This window comes from Orbicella faveolata, unplaced genomic scaffold, assembly GCF_042242905.1.
Source record: "Orbicella faveolata isolate gen_17 unplaced genomic scaffold, um_ofav_v1 contig_4, whole genome shotgun sequence".
Taxonomy (NCBI): Eukaryota; Metazoa; Cnidaria; class Anthozoa; order Scleractinia; family Merulinidae; genus Orbicella; species Orbicella faveolata.
The window spans coordinates 4165001-4168010 of NW_028301569.1; the positions used below are offsets into that span (position 1 = coordinate 4165001).

Here is a 3010-nt window from a genome sequence, read left to right on the forward strand (position 1 = left end):
GTTTCGGATTTGAACAAAAAATTTGGCGGATCGACGGATTTGGCGAAAACAATGCACGGATCGGCGGATTTGCATACCCCTATTCACCCCCTTCCATTAAAAAACATAAATATTGTTGGTACAGTTTACCTTATGTAAGCTCTCCTGATTATTTACGGTTTCGCAATTACTTATAAAAATATTGCTTTTGTTGCGTTACTTCCTTTAATTTGTTATCAATCTTTTACTATTTTTAGCACCCTTGCAACATACCCAATGGTCCGATACTTTTATACGGTATGTAGATCGAGTAGTGAATACTTTTCTGGTGAATGACTTGCTGCCATTAGTTAGGTGTCCAGACTAAAAGAGTTAAGACACACGAACATTGATTCTAGCTTCCATCCATCCATCCATCCATCCATCCATCCATCCATCCATCCATCCATCCATCCATCCACAAACTTTTCTGACAAAAAGGTTAATGAAATTTGTAACTTTCATCTTTTCCAAATCTTCTGACAAATTCCAATTATATATGCTTTTATATTCAGTGCAAGCAAATTTTTAGTTATTTGAAGAAGGCTGGGAGGCGAGTATTCCTCAGTTTTGATGGATATCTTGCTTTCATTGGACACATGATTCGGTCAAGGAACACCATAAGCGTCTGACCGTGCCCATTACTACTTGTCTTAAATGCCTTATCTTCCAGTAATACAGAAATGGGTTAAGAGTTGAATTCAAGAAAAGCAAAGTCAATGTCGAATCCCAGGCGAGGTCAAAAATCGGTGAACGTAATCCAGTATGACCAAATATAGATACGATACCATATGGAATATAACAAGCGAGTAATGTCATCTGTACCCACAATGCACTGGACACTGTCTTTCTATACCGCGCTATATTCATTGAAGGTCCTCCTCCGTTTGGTTGTTGGTGAGCTTCTTCTTGTACTCTTGCTCGATGATGACTAATTGTAACGTATATTTTGATGTAACAGAACGTTGAGGTAACTATGCATAATAACATATTTATGTAAATGATACGTATAGTGATATCGTGGTAAAAAACTACTATTATTGCCAAAGCAAAGCTACTAAGCCAAAAAATGACCACTATGAGCCTTACTCGCCTCAAAGTTACCACCTGTCTGTATCTTAAGCCCAACAACAGTGCAAGAAGTCTGTCCACACTTATTCCAGTCAGTGTTAACAAAGATACTCCGCAAAAAGTCACGGCTATCACATTACTTAGGCCTGCAGAATAATAACAATGTTTGGAATGCTCTTGGGACAATAAAAAGCTAGCGTAGAGAGGCTGGGCAATGAGGCCAACGCAGAGGTCGGTGACTGCAAGATAGGTTAAGAGAAGTCTTGATGGCGGATGAAAGGACCGCACCTTTCGAAAAGCATTAATTATCAGAACATTCCCCAAAAATGCAGTCATAGATAGAAAGTCATTTATTGCTGAAATGACTATCTTTTGATGTGCTCCATAAAGACCGGTCGTGCAGTTTAAATCCTGAATTCTAGTGTGGCTTCCATAATCAGTTAAGTTGGCCATTTTCGTGTTCTTTTCCATCTGTGGTTAGAATCGTTAATTTACGTTGTCATCTCTTCGTCTTCTGTGCAGTTCAGCACTTAGCAAAGCATGTCAACCTTGATAGAATGTTCTTTTAAGACTTCAACTGATGATCACAAGTACTTGTTCAGTAATCGTTTCTGATGGTTGAAAAATATTAGTTTGTAAGGAAATTGCTTATAGTACATATATAAAAATAAAACCTAATGTTCCATCTGTGGGTGTCACACGCAAAGGGTTCAATTGCCACCGCAGACACACCCATGATCTCATATCAGATTTCAATATAACAGCCTTGCATGTGACCATGATGTTATTTTTCATCACCAGTGTAGCTCTACTAGCAAGACGTGTGAATAGGCTATTTCTGAGCTACCCTGTGACTTAGTTTCAAAACGGTTCCTCGTTTAAAACCTTTCATATGGAAAGGAGTTTGATTTACATGAAAATGAACCCTTAGGCGGAACACATTTTAACATATATTAATGGTTTAGCACGGAAACTCGTTTTGACACAGAGGCAAAAGCCAACTCGGAAATGGCCAATTTACACAAACCAGTACTGGCAAGCCTTTATATATGAAATCCCTTTCCCCGGAATCATTAAATAAAATTCAACTCCAAAGTTTTTGTGTGGAAGTTTGATTCGACGGTTAAATGCGTATAAAGTTACAGCGAACAAGAGTACATCTTTCTTTCTTCCCATTCCCTACAAACAATGTAATTCGTGATGTTTTACTGTTATATGTGAATACATGCGTGGGGAATGACAATTGAAGTTCGTTTATAGCCTCTTTGCAAAGTTACCTCACAAAATTGCCACACATGCGTTTTCGAGTCGATCCTGATCTTACCTGAAATTTCGTTTCCTAATCATCTGAGTTTATGCCCCACAGACCTATGTCGTATAGTTACAAGTAAAATTTATTTTGTAGCTGTGAAAGATTGAGAAAAATTCATGCAGCTGTCAAAAACATCTGTCTTGTGTAAAACAAAAGTAAACATCATGCTCGAGATCAATAAATGTAAACATGGTGAAATCAAAATTAAAAAATGCAAACAGTTTGTTTCAAAACTGAGCATTGTCTAGCAGTCCTGTATGTTGATTCAAATAACATAAAAGAAGATTAAATGCCTTGACTGTGTGTAAAAGGTTTGAATATGCTAAAATTCGATTAACCCTATATTTTGTTCAATAAGTCTTTGAAATCAACTGTGACAGATTCAAGTCTTTTTGAATTCCGAACTTAGATTTTAATTAAATTTGATTGTTCTGGAAATTGACGTTCAATAAAAAAAAAACTAGTTTTGCTATACAATTTCAACGTAATATGAAATATGAATTTGTCAAACGATATTTTGGTGGTGACAACATGAGCGAACGACGATAACATTGATATCAAGCATCTTCTGTATTTTCCGTCTGTCTCCTGAGAATACTATGACAAAAT

At 36.8% G+C, this 3010-nt stretch overlaps 1 protein-coding gene across 1 annotated transcript; it reads right to left on the reverse strand.

Annotated features, from left to right (window-relative positions):
- Positions 1–493: 493 nt before the first annotated feature.
- On the reverse strand, positions 494–2517 carry LOC149101089 (melanocortin receptor 4-like). Its single transcript, XM_089276183.1, has 2 exons — positions 2414–2517; positions 494–1700 (listed from the first exon to the last, which is right to left on the reverse strand). Exon 2 carries the CDS (start codon positions 1558–1560, stop codon positions 607–609), a length of 954 nt encoding a protein of 317 aa, XP_089132309.1. The 5' UTR covers positions 1561–1700; positions 2414–2517; the 3' UTR covers positions 494–606.
- Positions 2518–3010: the final 493 nt, after the last annotated feature.

Bases quoted from the DNA above. Each gene is read 5' to 3' on its own strand.
- LOC149101089 (XM_089276183.1), bottom strand. From the start codon at position 1,560: ATGGAAAAGAACACGAAAATGGCCAACTTAACTGATTATGGAAGCCAC.